This window comes from Hippocampus bargibanti, linkage group LG15 (genome assembly GCF_051943395.1).
Source record: "Hippocampus bargibanti isolate YZ-2025 linkage group LG15, ASM5194339v1, whole genome shotgun sequence".
Taxonomy (NCBI): domain Eukaryota; kingdom Metazoa; phylum Chordata; class Actinopteri; order Syngnathiformes; family Syngnathidae; genus Hippocampus; species Hippocampus bargibanti.
Window position 1 is genome coordinate 8,635,042 of NC_142748.1, and position 19,582 is coordinate 8,654,623.

Consider the following 19,582-nt stretch of genomic DNA (forward strand, 5'->3'; position numbering starts at 1 on the left):
AAATTAGAGTGACAATGTTATTTTTGATCATGTTTGGCAATGAAGGAGTTAATAGCAAGAATTTCAACAACGAAAAAAACACAGATCAGCTTAGTTTCCGTCGCTAATAGATTGAACTTCACTCGCCGTGAACAAGTATGACGAAATAGTCGACAAGTTTTTGAAATACCTTCAAAAAGTACGTGTACGCTACTACGTCCCACCTTCAAGCGGACACGACAAGGAAACAACATTCAGCCCTGAAGACCTTCTAGTGGTCATCTGGATTATGGCTGAACGGCCTCCCGCAGACGCCATAAATTGTAAAATCCATCTCCTAAAGTCTTCAAATCTCCCAACCCCGTCATTTCCCCTGAGAGTTGGAGTTAGCGGCGAGCTCCGTTTGAATAGTGGACAGCTTTTCGCCAGCCTCCCCCATGGAGCTCTCGCCGCGCGACGAAGCCGACGGACCCCCGCCGACGACCCTCTTCTTAGCGCCGTCGTCGCCGGAATCCAACTCGAGGAAGGCCTCTCTGGTTTGCGGTTTGATAAAGTGCACTGGCGGCGCCTGGACTTCTTCCCGTTGGCCCGGTTGCCGCGTACAAAGTGACAGCGCCGATACGCAGCTCTTCTTGAAGTTCTCGTTCATGAAAGCGTACACGATGGGGTTGTTGAAGCTGTTGAAGAAGCCCACCGCCTGCACCACGGCTACCGTCATGTTGAGCGTCACTTCGTCGTATTTCTTCTCCAGGTCGTCTAAATGGGGCGGAAAACGCATGAAACCGACGACGGGGGGGACTCGGCGTTAGGCCGTTCGGCTATTTACAATATTCAAAGAGCATGTGGACGGTGTGGAAAGGCGCCCAGCAAACGGTGAACAGAAGAACGATGATCATCATCATCTTGACGGCTCTTTTCTTTTTCCTGCCGAGGACAAAAAAAAAAAAACAAAAAAAATATCACCAAAGTTGCTTGATAACCCACCTTAAATTTAAATTTCACGGACAAACGGATCTTGGAAATTGGAAAAATGCCTTTTGCCTACGTCTCTCCAAATCCAAAATGCCCCCCGAGTAGGCAGCCGTCAGCAAGTGCTTGTTTTTGTGTTTTCTTTTATCGCCACGTAAATCTGCTTCAATTCCAAGCTGCGGCGGTTCCAACACAACCGATTCTGTTGTACACTCTGCGGCTGGATGGATGCATGACTTGAGGAACCCGCGATGGAGAGTCAGCGCAGAGCCCCGATGCGTATGTGAAATTGCCGCGGCTTGGAATTGAAGCGGATTTACAATGTGAAACAATCTGTTTTCGTCAATGGATGCGGCAGCTTCGTGTTTGAGACTAATAAAGGCTCACCCAATCCAATTCAATCCACATCATTCCCACCTGTCCATCTTGACCAGCTCCCGTTGATTCATGGTGTCGAGGACGGACGAGTCGCCCACCCTTTTGCGTATCCACAGCTCAAAGGCAATGCGGGTGTACAGGAAAAGCATGGCGGCTAGCGGCAGCAGGAACAGGGCCACCATGATGAAAGTGGTGTACGCCCGCCGGTCGCTCAGCGATCGCCACGTTTCCTGGCAGCACACGTGGTGGCGGTCGTACACAAAGTCGTACTTGACCTGAAAGCGAAGGGGAAGCTATTCAAAGACGCGCACGACGTCCTTCTTCCAGGCCGGTTGAGCGCGACTCACTTTGAGCTGCTGCACAAACAACATGGGCGAGCCCACCATCACGGAGGCCATCCACACCAGCCCTGCAACAATACCACTTGGAAAAAGGACCCTCAGACAACCAGTCCAAGCGCTTTGGATCAAAATGGCTTCTAGATTTTTTTGTAAACAAGCAATTTTAGCTTGAGTGAGGAACAAAATGCACTAAATATCGAATTTTAAGACTTAAGAAGAAGAAAACTGACAGGCAAGGAAAACTAATGACGGCTAATGGGGTGCAGTGTCCATATGTGACTGCAGGAGGGCAGCGTCTCCCCACTTTAACAAGAGACTCTCACTAAACCAACGTTCTGATTTGATGTTTTACCTTAAAAAAATCAAAACAGACACGTTGAGAGCAATAATAACAATAAATTTGATTTAAGAACTTTCAAGGACACATTAAAGTCATTAAAAAAAGCAACTTTGAAGTCTTGGAAAAGAGGAAAAGAAGGTGAACGGGAGGTACCGAGCATCTTGTACGCTCTGTTGGATGTGGAGCGTCGCCTCATCCGAAGCGGGAAAACGATGCCCAAGTATCTCTCGATGGCGATGCAAGTCATGGTGAGGATGCCCGTCACCACCGCCGTGGTCTGCACGAAAGGGACCGTTTTGCAAACCAGCACGCCTGCAAACAAAAACAAATAAAAACAAAGCCCACACCGCATCCCGTCGCGTCACTTGGGAAAGTGAGGGAGTGATTATGCGACCCCCCCAAACGGCCCCCTTTTGTGTAACGCAGCATTTTTCTTTTTTTCCATGTTAGTACTACATATTTTTTGTGATTTTTTTTTTTAAGGTTATATAATAATTGTCGCTTATATTACAAGATAAGACAAATAATTGTGTGGTTTTACTTTATTTTGGAATTTTAGTTCCATTTCCGGATTGTTTCAATGTCAAAATTTGGAGATGCATTTAGGAACAATTGGAAATTTTCAAACTTTGAGTAGAAAAGTTCTGCAAGTAAAAAAGAAACAAATTGGAACAACTTTGAAAGGGGAAAAAAAGCACTTGGATGCGTTTTTTTGCTGCTGTTGTTGTTTCTGCCCCCCATCCCCTAAAAAGGTCCTGCAAGCCCCCCCAGAGACTGACCTCCGACCCACTGCGAGGTGATATTCTGCAGCAGAGTGAAAGGCACGCAGAAGAAAGTGATGAGCAGGTCGCTGACGGCCAGCGAGCAGATGAAAACGTCGGTGGCGGTGCGACCTGCCCGCTTCCTCAGCACCACGGACAGCACCAAACTGTTGCCGCTTAGCGCCAATGCAAAAATCAAGGCGTAGATGAGCACGAAAGCCGTTTTGGCGCCGCGCGGCGCCTCTGCCACGTAAACCAGCGGCGGGATTTTGTACGTGCTGATGAATTCCTGACGGCTCAGGTTGTAGTAGCGCAGCGTCTCGCGTAGAACCTCCGGCGTGATCCTCGGGTGCGACGCCGCTGCCGCCAACGCCGGCCAGGGATCCGTGGACGCCGTTGCCGACATCGCCGCCGCCTCCCGCCGCCTCCTTCTCGCCACTGCTTTCACTTGGCTGATCCCGCTTTGAAGTAAAGAAAGACAGGGAAGGGGCTTAGATAGCCCCCCCTCCTCCTTAACCGCCTCCCCCTTTCCCCACCATCCAGCTGCTAAACTAATTAACAAGTACCGAAGTCTTTATAATTCCACTCTTGAGAGAAAATTGACGACTTTATAGGGGAAAAAAGTACTCACACTGCATACCGAAGTACAAGTTGTGATACTTAAAATACTAAATAATAATCATAATAATGGAATACAGTGACACCTCGGGTTTCGACTATCATCCGTTGCAGAAATCTGTTGAAAAACCGATTTTTTTCAAAAACCAAAACATCACTTTCCATTATAATCAATGTAAAAAAAAATAATCCGTTCCAAGTCTAGAAAACAACTTTTTTAAAGAACTTTTTTCACTATTTTACAGGATAAATTGGATAAATATGTAATCATAGAGCAGGTCATTTGTTTTTCCTAATAGATCATTCATAGGTCAACAGGTCGAGCAGGTAATTTGTTTTTCTTAATAGGTCACCAGGTAGATCAGGTCATTTGTTTTTCATAATAATAATAATAATAATAATAATAATAATAATGATGATAATAATAAAATACAGTGATACCTCGTTTTTTTCGACTATAATCTGTTGTCGTAAACTGTTCAAAAACCAATTTTTAAAAAAACCAAAACATCACTTTTCATTATAATCAATCTAAAAGAATTTAATCCGTTCCAAGTCTAGAACGACTTTTTTAAAGCCCTTTTTAACTATTTTACAGCATAAATTTGATAAATATGTAATAATCGAGCAGATCATTCATAAAATACAGTACTATAAAAAATAAACTAATATGTTACATTTTCACCAATTTTAACATGATTGGAACATAAAAATAACGTCCCGTTTGCGGCGATCCTTCGCCCTTCTGTCTTGTTCCTCACCTCCTCCTCCCCCTTTTCATCCTTCAGTACCTCCTTTTCTTCACCCCCCCCCCCCCTATTTGTTTTATCCCCACCTCACTGCATTCCATTTAGCTCCTCGTCCCTTTTCCTCTTCGCGCATTCTCCGCATTGTCTTCCTCCGCCGTTCCTCGCCCCCCCCCCCTCCGGCTGGAGTTTGAAAGAGCAACCCTAGCGACGTCGCACACAAAAGAGCGCACGGCACAATGCTCTTTTGAAGTGGTTGCGAAGCCGTCGCCGTGTCGCGCTTTTGCCCTTGTTTCTTAGCGACCAACAAAACTTAAAAAAAAAAAAAAAAAAGACGCCGCCAATCACTTTTCTGAACTGCTGGTGCTCCTTTTTTTCGTTTTTAATTCATCAAACCAATATCGATTGCCCCCCCCAGGTGCGTTCCCCACCCCCCACCTTGGTCCCCCAAATATGTTGGGACAGACGCTCTCGAGCCTAAGCGTGCGGAGGGAGGCGCCGTCGAGGGTGAGCACGCCGAGGTTCGGCACCCTCAGCCATCACTCCTTCTTCTCCAGGCACAACCCGCACCCGCATCGCGTCAGGCACATTCAAGGTGAGCCTCGAAACCCTGATTTTTGTGCCTTTTTTGGTGCTAATTCTTCCTTTTTGACATGATTGACAAAAGTATTGGGACGGGCTTGGTCAATTCCCCGCGTATTGGAGTGCATGATGAAAACATTGGGGTGTACATACTTCGAGGTGCATTTTTGATCATTTCGGGCAAGACAAACAAAGAACGGTAAGTCCTGTTTTTCCTCTCCCAGGTCTGAACGGCAGGCCAGTGTGCACGGTGAGAGATGACTGGTTGGTCAGCTCCTCCTTATTCCCGCATCCGCTACTCAAGAGTCACGTACAGAGGCAAGCTAACGCCGCCATGCCGGCGTTAGCTTGGACGCCGCATCAGTCTCATTTGGCAACTCAAGCAGGTCCGTTGAATTGAATTCATTCACTGCCATTCACACATTTATCCTGGGATTGAGAATATGACGTAGAGCGCCATTCCCGACTTTGTTTGGGTTTTTTGTTTTTCTTTGAGTGCTGATAAAGCACTGGTCAGACCTCTGGCAATGTTCATTCCCTCCCGTGATGGGGCCGAATTTGTCTTTTGTCCATGTTAGCGCTTTGTTGCAGCTTCAGCTGTTTTTGAAAGCCCTATATTAACCAATAACTATGTATTGTATTGTATTTTGGACATCCACCCCCATTTCAAGATCAGGTAACTCCAGGACCATGTAACTTAGGATTTAACTCTTTGTTTGTTTAACTCATTCACTGCCATTCCCGAATTGAAAAGTGTGACGTGGAGCGCCATTCCAGAATTCGGTTGGGTTTGGTTTTTCATGCTTGAGTGCTGATAAAGCACTGGCCATGGCCTCTGGCAATATTTTTTCTTTTCCACAAGGGGGCAGCATTTTTCTTTTTTTCATGTTAGCGCTTTGTTCCAGCTTCAGCTGTTGTTAAAGCCCAATATAAACCGAGATGTATTGATTACATTATATTTTGGTTAGCCGCCCTCATTTCAATCTAACATAACTCCAGACCCATATCATTTAGGAATTAACTCTTTTTTTTTTCAACTCATTCACTGGGGGTGCTCATAAAGTGCTGGTCAATGTTTTTCCCCCCTCCACCAGGAGGCCAAATTTCCCTTTTGTCCATGTTAGCGCTTTGCTCCAGCTTCAGCGCTATATAAATCAATGTATTGCCTTATATTTTCGACAGTCGCCCCCATTTCAAGCTTATATAATTCCAGACCCATATAATTTAAGAATTAACTCTTTATTTCGAATGAAAGAAGACCATCGAAGGTTTTTATGCTGCATTGAATGTTTATGTCGTCCTAAAAGTCAATCTTCTGTGGGTCTGATTTTTTTGCACATCGTCTGGCAGTGAATGAGTTAATCCTATTTTTGTTCCTGTTGTGTCTTTTGAAGGCTGCCGTTTAAGTGCCGTTTAAGTGCCGTTTGTTTGTTTTGTTTTGGCCCAGCAATGTTTTCCGAGGCTTGGAGAGATGAGCTGAGGGAGCTGGCAGCCAAAGTCACTCCATCTTGTCCGATGCAAGACTTGGAAATGGAGGTAGGGAGAAACCATTCAAGTCTCCAGTGGGGGTCCGTTGACGGGTTTTTTTATTTTTATTTTTTATTTTTTTTTTGGGGGGGGGGGGGTCTTCACAATATTTTCAGGGCCGACTGACAGAAGAGCCCAATGACGGCGAGAGGCAATACTCGGCCCAAAGCGGGCGATTGGTCCCTGCAAGCGGCAAGTCGCAAGCGCGACGACTTCCTTTGCAGCATCTGGACCAGCACAAACCTTTCCATCATCAAGAACTTAACGTACGGACGGGAAGTCGTCATGGCGACATCACGTCCACCATGATTGGATTGCGCACATGTCTCTCACTGTCTCTCTCTCTGTCACTCTGTCTCTCTCTGTCTCTGTCTCTCTCTGCCGCTCTCTCTCTGTCTCTCACTGTCTCTGTCTCTCTCTCTCTCTTTCTCTGCAGGTGCTGGAACTGCTTTGTCAAATTCTTCAGACGGATTCGTTGGGAGCGGTTCAGCGGTGGCTCTTGTTGGCTGGCCACAGAGGTGACTTTTTATTGCATTCTGTACATGATAGCAAAGTGAACACAAAAAAAAGGTCAACATGCTGCTTGTTGATGTCCCCCCCCCCTTCTACAGAAAAGGAGTTGGTGACAAGGATGCTCAAACAAGTGGACTTGTCGGGCCGCCCGAGCATCTGGCCTCTCGTCCTTGCACCCCCCGGGGAGGACACCGTGTCCGGCCAGGCAAGCCCCCCCCCCCCCCCCACTAGAGGTCACCGCACTCATTGTTGTTTGCGCTTTTTCTCAGGTCGCATCGAGCCGACTGAACATCCCGCAGCGGCGAGCCAGCTCGGGGGCCGAAAGCTTCCCCAAAGCCACCTCGCCTTGCAATTTCTTTCAATAGCATCACAAGAGGAGTTGGCGCCAAGAACGTCACACAGATGTTTTTGTTGTGTTTGTCAACAGCGTAGACGTAGAAGAAGATTGAGTGGTGGCAGCTCACGTGAAAGACTAAATAAACAAGTTTAAAAAAACGCCTGGTCATTTTTTTCCTACGGATGTCGAAATTCCGAGTTATTTGTTTTTGTGCTTTGAGGTGTTGCAAATAAGGTTGACAGAAAGCCCCAAAAAAGACAATGTAAGGTGTTTTTTCTCCCCTTATTTTGACCATGTATAGTAAGTTGTTTTTAGCCAGAAAAAAACACCCATGTATAGTAGGCCATTTTTAGCCTGAAAAAAACACCATGTATAATAAGGCGTTCTTAGCCCCAAAAAAAACAACCATGTGTAGTAAGGCATTTTTACCCCCAAAAAAATGACCAATTATAGTAAGCCGTTTTTAACCCATAAAGATGACTATGTATAGTAAGGCCTTTTTAGCCTGAAAAAAAAAAACGACCATGTATAGTAAGGCGTTTTTAGGGCGAAAAAAACACCATTTATAGTAAGGCATTTTTAACCCCAAAAAATGACCAATTATAGCAATCCGATTTTAGCCCGGAAAAGACGACCATGTATAGTAAGGCGTTTTTAACCCAAAAAAAACACCATGTATTGTAAGCCGTCTTTAGCCTGAAAAAAAACGACCATGTATAGCAAGACATTTTTAGCCAGAAAAAAACACCATGTATAGTAAGGCGTTTTTAGCCCGAAAATAAACACCATGTATCTTACTATACATGGTTGTTTTTTTGGGGCTAAAAAAGCCTTACTATACATCATGTTTTTTTCTTCAGCTAAAATGAAACAAAAACCAAAAACATTTTTTAGCCCGAAAAAAACGACCATGTATTGTAAGGCATTTTTACAATCAGATGTGTTTTTATTTTGTTTGCTCTGCCCATGACAAATAAAGAAATGTATCAAACAATATACTGTCTTCCTGTTTCTGCATTTCAGTTTATTTACACAAAGCCAAATACCCAGATGGGGTCTCAGAATCTATATATAAGGCTGCAGTTATAAGATATAAGACTGCAGTTGCAACACAGTCAAATAAATCATGATTCAAGCAAATGAATATTTGAAAGACACTCGCCTATCAAGAACTTCGCATGTTCATCTCAAGCAAACAAGTCACAAATATTTGAAACAATGCAAGAAATCACGTAGTAAAGACATCTTTGTGTTGAATGATTGACTTTTATTCTTTGCGATTGGCGGGCAAACATTTCAAGATGTCCTCCTCATAGTGCCCAAAGACTGTTGCGATAGGATCCATGACCTTCTGCGACCCTTGTAAGGACAAGCAGGCATAGTCTTTGACCACAAGATGAGCTTATGCAATCATATGAACCATGCTACTCCGTATGACTATGGGAAAACATTCATTGGGAAACTCAACCGCCATGGTTGAGTGGACAAAATGTTTGGCTCCGCTACGGGCGACTGGTGTTTGAGTCCCACACTCACCGACAATTGGCCAGTAATGTGGGTGAGGAGAAAAGGAGATTCGAACAGTGATCACCTGAACTCCAAGTATTGTCTTATACCACTTGATCAAGTTGGATCTGAAAAACAACCATTTGGAAGCTATATTTATTCATACAACCACAATACTTCCCATGAATACACTTGAAAGTTCTCTGAAAATCTTATCTGCGATAGTCAAGTGGTAAAACATTTGTTTGCGGCCCGGCTGTCTCCGGTTCGAATCCCGCTCTCCCCTGCGTATGCGAGCATAAATTTGGCAGATCAGACTGGACTCGAACAGGAGTCTGCACAACCACATGTTTAGTCTTACACCACTTCACCAACTCGGATGTGATAATACCTCATTCGGAAGTTATATTTATTGAAATAAACCATGTCGGTGCTCGTGACTACCGATCGAGATCTGTTTCAAAACACAACTGTAATGGTTGAGTGGTCTCAAACTTTGGCTGCGTCCCGGAAGTCTCTAGTTCGATTCCCGCTGCCACCTGCTGATGCATGCATAAATTCTGCAGGTGAGGTGGGACTGGAACACGAGTCGCCCGAACCACAAGTTTAGTCGTAGACCACTCAACCAAACTGGACCTGTAAAGCAACAGTTTACAAGTCATATTCATTGGTAAAGCCATGTTAATACTCATGACTACCGATCGACATCTGCTTCAAAACTCAACTGTAATGGTTGAGTGGTCTAAAACTTTGGATGCGACCCGGAAGTCTCTGGTTTGATTCCCGCTGCCACCTGCAGATGTATGCATAAATTCTGCAGATGTGATCAGACTCGGACAGGAGTCAGCCGGACCACAAGTTTAGTCTCAGACCACTTGACTAACTCAGAACTGAAAAATATCATTCGGAAGTCATATTCATTGGTAAAAACCATGTTAATACTCGTGACTACCGATCAAGATCTGTTTCAAAACTCAACTGTAATGGTTGAGTGGTCTAAAAATTTGGCTGCGACCCGGAAGTCTCGAGTTTGATTCCCGCTGCCACCTGCTGATGCATGCATAAATTCTGCAGATGAGGTGGGACTGGAACACGAGTCACCCGAACCACAAGTTTAGTCGTAGACCACTCAACCAAACTGGACCTGTAAACCAACAGTTTGGAAGTCATATTTATTGAAATACACCATGTCGGTGTTCGTGACTACCGATCTCAATCTGTTTCAAAACTCAACTGTAATGGTTGAGTGGTCTAAAACTTTGCTTGCGACCCTGAAGTCTGGGGTTCGATTCCCGCTGCCACCTGCATATGTATGCATAAATTCTGCAGGTGAGATGAGACTCGAACAGGAGTCAGCCGAACCATGAGTTTAGTTTCTCACCGCTTGACCAACTTGGATCTGAAAACCTATCATTCAGAAATTATATTTGTTGGCATAATCTGTGTCGGTGCTCATGACTACCGATCAAAATCCGAAAAAATATTTGTCTGCAATAGTCGAGTGGTCTAAAACTTTGGTTCCGGTCCAGATGACTCTAGTTCGATACCCGCTCTCACCTGCACATATGTGCATAAATTCAGGTGTGCAGAAATGGCACTCGAACACGAGTCAGCTGGACTGTAAGTAGAGTATCAGACCACTCGACTAACTCAGATTTGAAAACTCCTGATTTGGATGTTATATTTGTCCGTTGATCCAATACCAACAAAAATTGGTGACACCGTGTGGACTAGTGAAATATGACTTCAAGGGCGGAAGTTGCCAGCGCAGTTAGCTTAGTGGTAAAAGGCCTGCGTTGCGGTCCGTGTGGACCGCGTTCGAATTTAACCAGGAGCGCTCATATTTGCCTCACCTTTAATATCCTACTGTTTCTACAGGTCATTTTTTTTCTTCTTTTTTTTTAATTAATCACGTGACGATTGACGTAATCAACGAAAACGTATTTAAACTGCGACAAATTGAACAGTCGTTCTCTTTCCCTCCAAGATGACGGCCGACTGCACCTCCACCTCCACAGCAACGCCTGCAAGACGACCTCAAGGTATGACAAAATGCACGTTTTAACTTTCTTTTTTGGTCTTGCAATTTCTCGTTTTTGCAACTTTTAACATTTTTAATCCTTTTCAGACTTTTCAACTCTTCCACGGTAAGTCACCTGCAATATTAAATGTTTGACTGAACTGACACTCGTTTTGCAATTTTCTTTCTTTTTCAGCGTGCAGAGAAGCTAAGGTGCTCGCGTTTGACAAACGGAACGTTTAAGGTTTCTTTTTGGACTTTTTATCGATCAATTTTAACATTATTTCACGTTTTCGCGCTTTTGAAACTCTTGCAAGGTAAGTCGCCTGCACGTTTAAACGACATAATGTTCGATTGAACTAACTCGTTTTTCGATTTTTTTTTTTTCTTTTTCAGCGTGCACTAAAGGTAAGTCACTCGCGCTTTCTAAACGCGGCGTTTTTGATTCTTTTCAGTCCAACTTTTTCTAATTTAACATTCCTTCGCGTTTTCAGGCTGTTAAACGCTACAAAAGGTAAGTCGCCTGCTATTTCAATGGCACCATGTTCGTTATTTTTTCTCCTTTTCAGTGTACAGAAAAGGTAAGCGTTTGCCAGCGTTTTTAGTTCTCCATTTTAGACGAGATTCTGCTCTTACTGTGTTGTAATTGTGTCATTTCTTTCCACAGGCCTGGCAACTCCAAAAAGGCTATTGGTGACTATTTTATTTTTGGGGGGAAGGAGCGCTGTTTAAACGGCTTACCATAGTTTAAGTTGCTAACTATTTTTTTCTTTTTCAGGCCACCCGTTATGCTGCAGTCCACTGGCGACGACGGACGTGTCTGGCTCCCCCATTCGCTCTGTCACTGGTGAGACAAAAACACTTCTACGCATACATATCCTAAATCATGTTTTAATTTCATTTCAGGACACGAGGAGGAGGTACAGGCGGCTTCGGTCGGTGACGTTCTCCTGGACAAAACTGGAGGAAGGTAACATGGGAAATGACGAGTATTCACGCTTACTAACATCCTTTTTGTGTGTGTGTGTGTGTGTGTGTGTGTGTGTGTGTGTGCAGGTGAAGCGGCATCTTGACTTGATCCAGAGGGGGTCGGTGTGGAGTCTGCTGGGTTTGAAAAAACACACAAAAAGGCACAAGTGAACATTTTGTAACATATTTCTCTTTTACAGGTTCCCCCCAAAGCTGCACCGGGACACGTTTCTCAAGACGGTCTAAAATGTAGATTGAACATTCTGTGTACTTACACACTCGGTTGGTTTTTCTTTCTGCTCAGGTGGTGACAAAGGATCTCCGGGCTCTTCACAACTGCAATCGGCACCAACTCTGGGAAGACCGGAAAGACTCGAGTGACGTCGACCTTTTTCGCCAGTCTTGTTTCTGTTTTTTGAGATGAGCCAATGTTGCTGTTGAAATCTTTCAAGTTGACCCACATTAAAATAAACTGAATGAAAAGCTTGACTGGTGCATTGCATACCTGCTTTTTTTTCCCCTCCTTTCCAACTAGGTGGATTGCCAACGTTGGTGCTGGAAAGTGAAATCTCCAGACGGTCGAGAGGCAGGCCTCAAGTTGCTGTTTTTCCTTCTGGACAAAAAAAAAGCAAGAGGAAGATATTAATTATTTGAATTCACTCTTACAGGCATCCTTTTTTTGTGTTTTTTGTGTGCAGGTGTAACGGCCTCCTCACCTCATCCAGAGCTGCCTGGTGAACAAGATGGCGAACGGGGCCGTCGCAGTGTGATCACGTTGCAAAACAAAATGGCTGACAAAATTCACGTCAGCCATTTTGTTTTGCAGGTTCCCCCAAAGTTTTTTAAGTATCTCTTGGTAATGGTCAAATGTAACATTTCCCATCCTGTGCATTTTGACTCCTTTCTGCTTACGTCCACAATGTGGCGCAAAAGCATCTATTGGACCTGGAGAGCCTCAATCGGCAAAACCCAGTGGACAGGCTGAAGTCCAGGATCCTTTTCATCCAGTGACGCTGCAGGTGGTTGAGCGAACATGGCGCCACGATTGTTGTTTTAGATGAACCAAGATGCAAAAGACCTTTTTTTTTCTCCCCCTTTTTAGACTACAGAGAAGCTTCCGGTCAAAGTGCCACGCTGGACTCTGCACCCCCGTCACCAAGATGGCGCAACTGCCGGGTAAAGTAAATTTGGACATTGCAAGTGAGATATTTCAAGTGTACCGAAGTTCAAATGACATTTCCACCATGCAACTTAACTGTTTTTCTTCAAGGTCCGATGAAGTCCCATGTCCTCGTCCTCACTGGTGGGTCTCATCTTGTCTCAAAATTGCTGCATTGGAAATGCTCTTGAAGCCAGTTGATGTCCATTTTTTTCCAGGTCCACTTGAACAGGCAGCGAGTCGTTTGACGCCACCGGCTTGAAGAGGCTCAGACGAGCGATGTGGCGTCAACCTCCCTGATGGTGAGTTTGCTCACAACTGACAATGTCTTTTCGTTTCAGGTCTGCTGCCTCAAGCTGACTTCACCAAAAGCAGAAGGCTGAAATGGCATCACACTTTTAGGTGAGTGTTTTTTAAACACTTTATTTTTTTTTTTTAAAACTTTTTTTAAAATATTTTTTTAAGTTTTTTTTTTTTTTGTCTGCACAAGAAGTGGACTTGCCTCTAACTCCTGGATGTCTTTCCTCTTAGATCAACACACCCGTCCCGCGATCGTCCGACCATCCGACCGACCACTTTGCCGCCCGGCAACAAGCAGACTGCCATCCAACATTGTAATTTTTCTTCTTTGTGATTGTTTACTCTGCAAAATAAAGCTTGATTAAAACACTTTAACTCTCAACTTCATTCTTAAACATTACAGCTTTTAAAAATAAACATAAAAAAAAAAAAAAAAAAAATCAAAAATAATTTTCTAAATTATTTTCAAAAAAAAATTTTCAAATTTTTTTTTTTCAAAAATTTTTTTTTCAAAATTTTTTTTTTTCAAAATTTTTTTTTCAAAATTTTTTTTTCAAAAATTTTTTTTCAAAAATTTTTTTTTCAAAATTTTTTTTGAAAAATTTTTTTTTTTGAAAATTTTTTTCAGGGCAAAAATCTGAAAAAGTGGGCGTGGCCTGTGGAATAAACGCTACTGATTGGCTGATAGCTGTGAAAGTGGGCGGAGCATTATGAAAGCGGGCTCTGGTAGGTGGAAAGGTAGGCGGGTCTATGTAAATGAGGTCCCTCCTGATTGGTTGGCATGAATTAAGGCGTGGCTATGTAAATTCTGACCAATCAGAGCGGAGTATCATTTTGGGACTTAGAAAAATTGTAAAAGTGGGCGTGGTTATGCAAATGAGGCGGTTTTGATTGGCTATGCAAATGAGGCCCTCGACTGTGATTGGTGGTTTGGGAATTGGGCGGAGTTTGGGGCGGGGTTTGGGGCGGGCATTGCAGCATTTTTCAAAATTTTTCTAAGTCCCACTCGTTCTTCAAAATTTTTCTAAGTCCCACCTGAGATTCAATGTTAGAGGTGCACTTTAGTCACTTTTGACAGTAATCTCACTGTTTCGGTGGCATTTAAGTGCAGCATTTTTCACAAATATTCTAAATCCCACCTAAGATTCAAGGTTAGAGGTGCACTTTAGTCACTTTTGACAGTCATCTCACTGTTTCCATGGGTTTAACATGCAGAATTTTTTATTTTTTTTCTAAGTAACACCTAAAATTCAAGGTTAGAGGTGCACGTTCGTTACTCCAGACAGTGATTACACTGTTCCGGTGGCTTTCACATGACTTTTGCATTGAAGCATTTTCAATTTTTTTTCAAAGTCCTACTCGCTTCTTCAAAAATTCAAAAAGTCCTACCTGAGATTCAAGGTTAGAGGTGCACTTTAGTCACTCTTGACAGTCATTTCACTGTTGCACTGGGTATAACATGCAGCATTTGTCATTTTTTTCTAATTCCAACCTAAAATTATAGGTTAGAGGTGCACTTTAGTCACTCCAGACAGTGATTACACTGTTCTAGCGGCTTTCACATGACCTGTGCATTGAAGCATTTTCAAAAAATTTCTAAGTCCCACCTGAGATTCAAGGTTAGAGGTGCACTTCAGTCACTCTCGACAGTCATATCACTGTTGCCATGGGTTTAACATGCAGCTCTTTCAAAAAAATTCTAAGTCCCACCTAAGATTCAATGTTAGAGGTTCACTTTTGTCACTCCAGAGAGTCATATATCACTGTTTCGGTGGCTTTCACATGAGCTGTGCATTGAAGCATTTTAAAACATTGTCTAAGTCCCACCTAAGATTCAAGGTTACAGGTGCACTTCAGTCACTCTCGACAGTCATATTACTGTTGCACTGGGTTTAACATGCAGCATTTTTAATTTTTTTTCTAAGTCCCACCTAAGATTCAAGGTTAGGCGTGCACTTTCGTCACTCCAGATAGTGGGTATACTGTTCTAGTGGCTTTCACATGGCCTATGTACTGAAGCATTTTCAAAATGTTTCTAAGTCCCACTCGTTTCTTCAATTTTTTTTTCTAAGTCCCACTGATTTCTTCAAAAAGTTTCTAAGTCCCACTCGTTTCTTCAGAATTTCTCTAAGTCCCACCTAAGAGTCAATGTTAGAGGTGCACTTTAGTCACTCCAGACAGTGGTTACACTGTTCTGGTGGCTTTTAAATGACCTATGCATTGAAGCATTTTCAAAAAGTTTCTAAGTCCCACTCGTTTCTTCATTTTTTTTTCTAAGTCCCACTGATTTCTTCAAAAAGTTTCTAAGTCCCACTCGTTTCTTCGGAATTTTTCTAAGTCCCACCTAAGAGTCAATGTTAGATGTGCACTTTCGTCACTCCAGACAGTGATTACACTGTTCTGGTGGCTTTCACATGACCTGTACATTGAAGCATTTTCAAAATGATTCTAAGTCCCACTCGTTTCTTCATTTTTTTTCTAAGTCCCACTCGTTTCTTCAATTTTTCTCTAAGTCCCACTGCTTTCTTCAAAAATTTTCTAAGTCCCACCTAAGATTTAAGGTTAGAGGTGCACTTTCGTCACTCCAGACAGTGATTACACTGTTCTGGTGGCTTTCACATGACCTGTACATTGAAGCATTTTCAAAATGATTCTAAGTCCCACTCGTTTCTTCATTTTTTTTCTAAGTCCCACTCGTTTCTTCAATTTTTCTCTAAGTCCCACTGCTTTCTTCAAAAATTTTCTAAGTCCCACCTAAGATTTAAGGTTAGAGGTGCACTTTCGTCACTCCAGACAGTGATTACACTGTTCTGGTGGCTTTCACATGACCTGTACATTGAAGCATTTTCAAAATGATTCTAAGTCCCACTCGTTTCTTCATTTTTTTTCTAAGTCCCACTGATTTCTTCAATTTTTCTCTAAGTCCCACTGCTTTCTTCAAAATTTTTCTAAGTCCCACCTAAGATTTAAGGTTAGATGTGCACTTTAGTCACTCCAGACAGTGATTACACTGTTCTGGTGGCTTTTAAATGACCTATGCATTGAAGCATTTTCAAAATGATTCTAAGTCCCACTCGTTTCTTCAATTTTTTTCTAAGTCCCACTCGTTTCTTCAATTTTTTTCTAAGTCCCACTCGTTTCTTCAATTTTTTTCTAAGTCCCACTGCTTTCTTCAAAAAGTTTCTAAGTCCCACCTAAGAGTCAATGTTAGAGGTGCACTTTGGTCACTTCAGACAGTGATTACACTGTTCTGGTGGCTTTCACATGACCTGTACACTGAAGCATTTTCAAACATTTTCTAAGTCCCACTCGCCTCTTCAAAATTTTTCTAAGTCCCACCTAAGATTTAAGGTTAGAGGTGCACTTTAGTCACTCCAGACAGTGATTACACGGTTCTGGTGGATTTCACATGACCTTTGTATTGAAGCATTTTTCAAAAATTTTCTAAGTGCCACATGACGATGACGCATGAAAGGCTGAGTGAGTTGAGGGTGGATTTCGTCATATAAAGGCAAAGACTGGAATTCAAGTTGAACCATTTTTATTGAAAAGAAAAGCTAACATGACAACATGAAAGCATTTGACCAATATCAATGTTCAAGTGGCACAAACAATGACGACAGGCCCAAGACGGGGGCTTGCGCTTGATCAGCTCATATGTGACATCATGACACAACAGGGCAGACATGAGCACATCCGACTTCTCCCACTTAACAAAAACAAAGTGCAGTGTGCTCCACAACAACACGATCACACTCTTTTCGTAAAGTTTTTCAATTTTGGTAAAATTATTAAATGACAATGAAGTGGACCAAGTTAGTCACATGTGCGCAAAGATAGATTAGAGATAGATGGATATAGATAGATGGATGGAGAGATAGATAGATAGATAGATAGATAGATGGATGGAGAGATAGATAGATAGATAGATAGATAGATAGATAGATAGATAGATAGATAGATAGATAGATAGATAGATAGATAGATAGATAGATAGATAGATAGATGCACACAGACACCTTTTTAATCTAACTTGGTCCACCTCAATGATAACAACAAACCAGAAGTGCATGATAATGGCCGGGTTGTCACTGTTTAGCACAAGTTTAAGTCGAGTGAGAGACGAGCACGCTCATCGCCACCTTGTGGTGCAACATGACATGAGCTCTTCAAGCACACCGCACCGCTCAGTACTCACGTGTGCAAATGCAAGTTGGCGTCCCTTCCGCATGGCCTCCGAGTCTGGCAGCTGTTACTTTTGGCGCAGGAGCCTCTTCAATCTGATCAAGTGGGGAGGGGGAAACAAAAGTGGTAAGTCACACTTGTTTTGTCCATAAAAAAAGTCGTTTCTTTTGCATTTGAATCGTTTTTCATGATTTTACCCGACAAAGAGCCCGTATAGTAGTTTTCGTTTGTGTTACGGATGCACTTCTGTGAATAGTTTAGAGACTAATCTGCCCTCACGTGGATGGTATCTTAAATCTTTGTTGTGGAAAACATCTAAAACAACAACATTCGAGTCAAACGCTGATTGATTGAGAGCTAGGGGCGAGTCGTGATCGTGCAGAATGACGGTCGCAACGTATCGTAATGGTGCACCTAAATTCCCCACTTAAACACGATCACGGATAAATGACAAATAGTGAGAATAAAAAGTTAAAATAACTCACCGAGGACTTGGCTTGTTGACAGCGGAAGTAGTTGCTCTTTGAAGCGGATGTGGGACGGTCCGTTCTTGTGCGGCTTCTTCTTCTGTTCGTCTTGTTGTTGGTGGATTGGATTCAACTGCGCATATCGCCTTCTAGTGGCCCGGAGCCCACAAAGCCATTTGGTAAGCAAACTTTTACTTTGGGCTTTTCCCTTCAGGGGTCGCCGCAGCGAATCAGTCAGTCTCCTCCAGCTTCAGAGGTTTGATTCGTATGTTCGTTTTTTGTCAAGCTTTGACGTCGGATGCCCTTCTTTACACAACCCTCTGTATTTATCCGGGTTTGGGACTGGCACAAGAAGTAATATTTCTCTAATTTAAAGATAATTATTTGTTCCATCGATCTAGATGTAATTTTAATATTTGTCCGCCAGACGGCGCTTATTCCCCAAAAAACGAGAAGTAGTGTTTTTATTTGTCCGCCAGACGGCGCAAATTCCCCATTCTTCTAGATGTAATTTCTTTATTTGTCCGCCAGACGGCGCAAATTCCCCATTCATCTAGATGTAATTTCTGTATTTGTCCGCCAGACGGCGCAAATTGTTGGCTGTGATGAAAGGAGAAAAAATAAATAAATTGTTTCAATACCAAAGAACAAGTAACGATTGTAATGACCATTTAAAAAAATTGTCACTCTGACATTGTGTACAGTATTTTAAACTAATACATTTCAGTTCAGCTTCACCTTTTCTGCATATAAAAAATTTCTAGTTTACATACAATGTTTTATACTTTAAATTCTACCTGGTTTTACACATAGTTCTATTTCATGTGACCTGCTTTACTGCCACAATTTATATTTATTTGTCTGTTGAACAACAGGATTAGTGCACTATTCGTCGAGTAAATTAGTTATTTTAATATTCGTCTTATTGAAAGATAAATATTCCTTCCATCGATCTAGATGTAATTCTGTTATTTTCGCCGTCTGGTGGACAAATAACAAAACTACATCTAGTTCCATTGAGAATAAAGTCCTCTGGAGGACAAATAAATCACATCTAGATCAATGGGGAATTAGCGCCGTCTGGCGGACAAATAATAAAACTACATCTAGTTCAATGGAGAATAAGATCCTTCTGGCGGACAAATAAAGGAATTTTTAGACAGAAAAAACGATCATGAATATATAGTGATGCGTTTTTGAGCCCCCCCCCCAAAAAATATTTTCACACGATAACAGTCAAACAATTTCAGAAAACATGCGTTGACTCGACTTTCTGTCGGGCCGCAAGCAATTCACTCTGAGCACGGAAATGGCCACAATCGGACAGAGCAAGAAAGTTTCGGAAATTTGAGTCTTTCCGACTCCAAACGTCTGCCGAATTCTTCATAATACTTGATCGTTTTTTTTGGGTCAAAAACGCCTTACGAAGCATGGTGGTTTTTTTCGGGCTAAAAACGCCATACGATACACGGTCTTTTTTGCCTACAAACGGCTTACTATACATGGTCTGTTTTTCACCTAGAAACACCTTACTATACATGGTCTTTTTTTCATCTAAAATTGCCTTACTGTACATGGTCTTTTTTTGTCTTTTTTCTAAAAACGTTTTAGCTCAAAAAAAGACCATGTATAGTCAGGCGTTTTTAGTTCGAAAAAGACCTTGTACAGTAAGGCGTTTTTAGGTGAAAAAAAGACCATGTATAGTCAGGTGTTTTTAAGGGAAAAAAGATCATGTCTATTAAGGTGTTTTTAGGTGAAAAAATGACCATGTATAGTAAGGCATTTTTAGCTAAAAAAAGACCATGTATAGTAAGGCAATTTTAGATGAGAAAAAAGACCATTTAAAGTAAGGTGTTTTAGGTGAAAAAATGACCATGTATAGTAA

The 19,582-nt window shown here is 42.4% G+C and overlaps 3 protein-coding genes and 2 long non-coding RNA genes across 29 annotated transcripts in view; 3 read left to right on the top strand and 2 right to left on the bottom strand.

Moving 5' to 3' along the window:
* Nucleotides 1–52: 52 nt before the first annotated feature.
* Nucleotides 53–3,174, bottom strand: qrfprb (pyroglutamylated RFamide peptide receptor b). The gene is made up of 6 exons (XM_089015713.1): nt 2,787–3,174; nt 2,161–2,319; nt 1,674–1,735; nt 1,366–1,601; nt 806–903; nt 53–735 (listed from the first exon to the last, which is right to left on the bottom strand). The coding sequence occupies exons 1-6, from the start codon at nt 3,172–3,174 to the stop codon at nt 344–346; spliced, it is 1,335 nt and encodes a 444-aa protein (XP_088871839.1). The 3' UTR covers nt 53–343.
* Nucleotides 3,121–7,186, top strand: tbata (thymus, brain and testes associated). Its single transcript, XM_089016212.1, has 8 exons — nt 3,121–3,236; nt 4,551–4,727; nt 4,939–5,100; nt 6,162–6,250; nt 6,358–6,507; nt 6,678–6,759; nt 6,853–6,987; nt 7,182–7,186. Exons 2-8 carry the CDS (start codon nt 4,586–4,588, stop codon nt 7,184–7,186), a joined length of 765 nt encoding a protein of 254 aa, XP_088872338.1. The 5' UTR covers nt 3,121–3,236; nt 4,551–4,585.
* Nucleotides 7,187–8,029: 843 nt separating this feature from the next.
* LOC148887592 (uncharacterized) lies at nt 8,030–17,781 on the bottom strand. Of its 3 annotated transcripts, XR_016117622.1 has the most exons (9): nt 17,716–17,781; nt 17,244–17,325; nt 13,248–13,388; nt 12,843–13,124; nt 12,303–12,755; nt 12,092–12,199; nt 11,862–11,994; nt 11,359–11,721; nt 8,030–8,725 (listed from the first exon to the last, which is right to left on the bottom strand). It is a non-coding gene; the product is annotated as an uncharacterized LOC148887592 (long non-coding RNA). The 3 variants fall into 3 exon arrangements; XR_016117621.1 differs by having other exon boundaries at nt 11,359–11,718; nt 11,862–12,199; XR_016117620.1 differs by having other exon boundaries at nt 11,862–12,199.
* On the top strand, nt 9,821–11,811 carry LOC148887593 (uncharacterized). The gene is made up of 7 exons (XR_016117623.1): nt 9,821–10,639; nt 10,726–10,744; nt 10,814–11,025; nt 11,112–11,310; nt 11,396–11,464; nt 11,524–11,587; nt 11,674–11,811. It is a non-coding gene; the product is annotated as an uncharacterized LOC148887593 (long non-coding RNA).
* The window catches only part of LOC148887594 (uncharacterized), a 28,574-nt gene continuing 26,729 nt past the window's right edge, over nt 17,738–19,582 (top strand). For 13 of the 23 annotated variants that reach the window (XM_089015900.1, XM_089015901.1, XM_089015902.1 and 10 more), the window contains exon 1: nt 17,744–17,876. In XM_089015900.1, coding sequence (XP_088872026.1) covers nt 17,763–17,876 — 114 coding nt within the window. In that variant the 5' untranslated portion in view covers nt 17,744–17,762. Of the gene's footprint in view, nt 17,877–19,582 lie in introns of all 23 variants that reach the window. The other 10 variants (XM_089015896.1, XM_089015897.1, XM_089015898.1 and 7 more) reach the window with 1 other exon arrangement.

What these genes read in the sequence shown, in the direction of transcription:
- tbata (XM_089016212.1), top strand. Translation starts at nt 4,586, where the DNA reads ATGTTGGGACAGACGCTCTCGAGCCTAAGCGTGCGGAGGGAGGCGCCG. An exon ending in TCGCGTCAGGCACATTCAAG is followed by an intron (nt 4,728 to 4,938) that starts GTGAGCCTCGAA and finishes TTCCTCTCCCAG; the next exon opens with GTCTGAACGGCAGGCCAGTG. An exon ending in CTTGTTGGCTGGCCACAGAG is followed by an intron (nt 6,760 to 6,852) that starts GTGACTTTTTAT and finishes CCCCTTCTACAG; the next exon opens with AAAAGGAGTTGGTGACAAGG.
- qrfprb (XM_089015713.1), bottom strand. Translation starts at nt 3,174, where the DNA reads ATGTCGGCAACGGCGTCCACGGATCCCTGGCCGGCGTTGGCGGCAGCG. An exon ending in CAGAGCGTACAAGATGCTCG is followed by an intron (nt 1,736 to 2,160) that starts GTACCTCCCGTT and finishes GTATTGTTGCAG; the next exon opens with GGCTGGTGTGGATGGCCTCC. An exon ending in TGTTTGTGCAGCAGCTCAAA is followed by an intron (nt 1,602 to 1,673) that starts GTGAGTCGCGCT and finishes CTTCGCTTTCAG; the next exon opens with GTCAAGTACGACTTTGTGTA.